Here is a 1,700-nt window from a genome sequence, read left to right as displayed (position 1 = left end):
GTTGAGGACTCGGCCCAGTGGGGCCGCCTCAAGCGGGGCGCCACCGGCGAGGAGGTGGTCGTCCCCTCCGAGCCCGGCCGGTGGAAGTCCTACTACGAGGACGTGCGACGCCGCCTGGCGACCACCGCCGGGACCGCCGCAGCCGACAACCAGGAGGATCTGGGGGTGACGGTGGACCAGGTGCGGCGCCAGATTGCGGTGCTCGAGGCCGGCATCCGGTCAGCGCGCACCGGCGCCGTCGTTTCGTTGACCATCTGACCTGGCGGCGTTGGTCGTCTTCATTCTTTCTTCACCAGCGCTTTCGTTCTTTGCTGTCGCCGTTTTTCTTCGTTCTTTATTGTTGTCGCCTTCGTTCTTTGCTGACGTCAGAAAGTCAGTGCAGCCGCTCGGCCTCCTTGCGAAGGAGGGAGGTCTTGTAGTCGCCCGGCACGTCCTTGCGCCGCATCTCGCGCAGCACCTCCTGCGCGCGCTGGGCGTCGCCCGCCCGCACGCTCTCCCCGAGGAGCACGTTGTAGACCTTGGCGCTCACCAGCAGCCCGCGCGCCTCCATCTCCCGCACCAGCCCGCACGCCTCGTCCCACCCACCACGGCCCCGCCCGCGCACCACCACCTCGATCACCTTTCCGTAGATCGCCGGCGTCGGCGCCGGCCCGTCACGCTTCATCTCCTCCAGCAGCTCCATCGCCTGCTTTGCCGCCGCCGTCTGGGCCTCAGCCTGGTCGTCGTTGTGGTGGTCGAGGCTGGAGAGGAGGGAGCGGAAGGTGTCGATGGTGGGCTGGAGGCCGGCCTCGCGCATACGGCGGTAGAGGGCGGTGGCCTTGTCGGCTCGGCCGCCCAGCTGGCAGAGGGCGATGAGCCCATTGTAGAGGTGGGCGTTGGGCGTCAGGCCCGGAAAGTCGGCGGTCAGCCGGTCGATCAGCGCCAGCGCCCGGTCGACCTGCCTCGCGGCCGCCTCGCCCCGCTGCCGTCGCGCATCGCCTCCTCCACCAGCGCCTGCGTCCTCGTCTTCGGCGTTCTTCTGTCGTCGTCGTCGCGTTCGGTTGCCGGCGTCGCCTTCGTCGTCGTGGATGGCGACGCGCACGAGGCTGTGGAGGGTGATAACGTCGGGCGTGAGGCCCTCGCGCTTCATATCGTGCAGCAGGCCGAGCGCGCGCTCCAATCGTCGCTCCTCCTCCGCTTCGTCTTCCTCTCGGTCGTCGCCGTCGTCGTGGCCGCCGCCGCGGTGGGCCGAAGGCCCGCGACAGGCGAGAATGAGGGTGTTGTAGGTCACCACGCTGGGCGTCAGTCCCTGGGACTTCATCTCGTCGACCAGCCGTACGAGGGCCTCCACGTCCCGGTTCTCTGTCATACGCGACCATCACCGCACACGCACCGCACACGGACATGAAGTCAGTCGGCCCAACCCGGGTACGGTTCAATCATGGCGGAGAGAGCAGGCGGGCACCTTTGGAGGCGAGCGCCGAAATGAGGGCGTTGTAGGTAATGGCGCTGGGCTTCACGCCGTCGGTCTTCATCATTTCCATCACCGCCAGCGCTCGCTCAGGCTCACCCGCCTGGCGCACTTTGGCGGTTAACATACACTCACGATCGCACACGCATGACCGCACACGCACACGAGGAGAAGGTAAAGGTGCCTTGGCGCCGGCGTTGATGAGCGAGGTGTAGACGAAGGCGTCGGGCCGGACGTCGAAGAGCCGCAT

At 67.5% G+C, this 1,700-nt stretch overlaps 2 protein-coding genes across 2 annotated transcripts in view; one reads left to right on the top strand and one right to left on the bottom strand.

Moving 5' to 3' along the window:
• The window catches only part of ACA1_393920 (Tubulin/FtsZ family, GTPase domain containing protein), a gene marked incomplete at both ends in the record, with an annotated part of 2,708 nt that extends 2,450 nt beyond the window's left edge, over positions 1–258 (top strand). Inside the window, one exon of the mRNA XM_004340671.1 lies at positions 19–258. Coding sequence (XP_004340719.1) covers positions 19–258 — 240 coding nt within the window. The remainder of the gene's footprint in view (positions 1–18) is intronic.
• A 115-nt stretch (positions 259–373) lies between these two features.
• On the bottom strand, positions 374–1,514 carry ACA1_393910 (pentatricopeptide repeat domain containing protein; the record flags this gene model as incomplete). The annotated part of the gene is made up of 2 exons (XM_004340670.1): positions 374–1,341; positions 1,445–1,514. 2 exons carry the CDS (start codon positions 1,512–1,514, stop codon positions 374–376), a joined length of 1,038 nt encoding a protein of 345 aa, XP_004340718.1.
• Between the last annotated feature and the right edge of the window lie 186 nt (positions 1,515–1,700).

This window comes from Acanthamoeba castellanii (genome assembly GCF_000313135.1).
Source record: "Acanthamoeba castellanii str. Neff unplaced genomic scaffold scf7180000084756, whole genome shotgun sequence".
In the NCBI taxonomy this organism is placed as follows: domain Eukaryota; phylum Discosea; order Longamoebia; family Acanthamoebidae; genus Acanthamoeba; species Acanthamoeba castellanii.
This window is presented reverse-complemented; position numbering and strand designations above follow the sequence as displayed.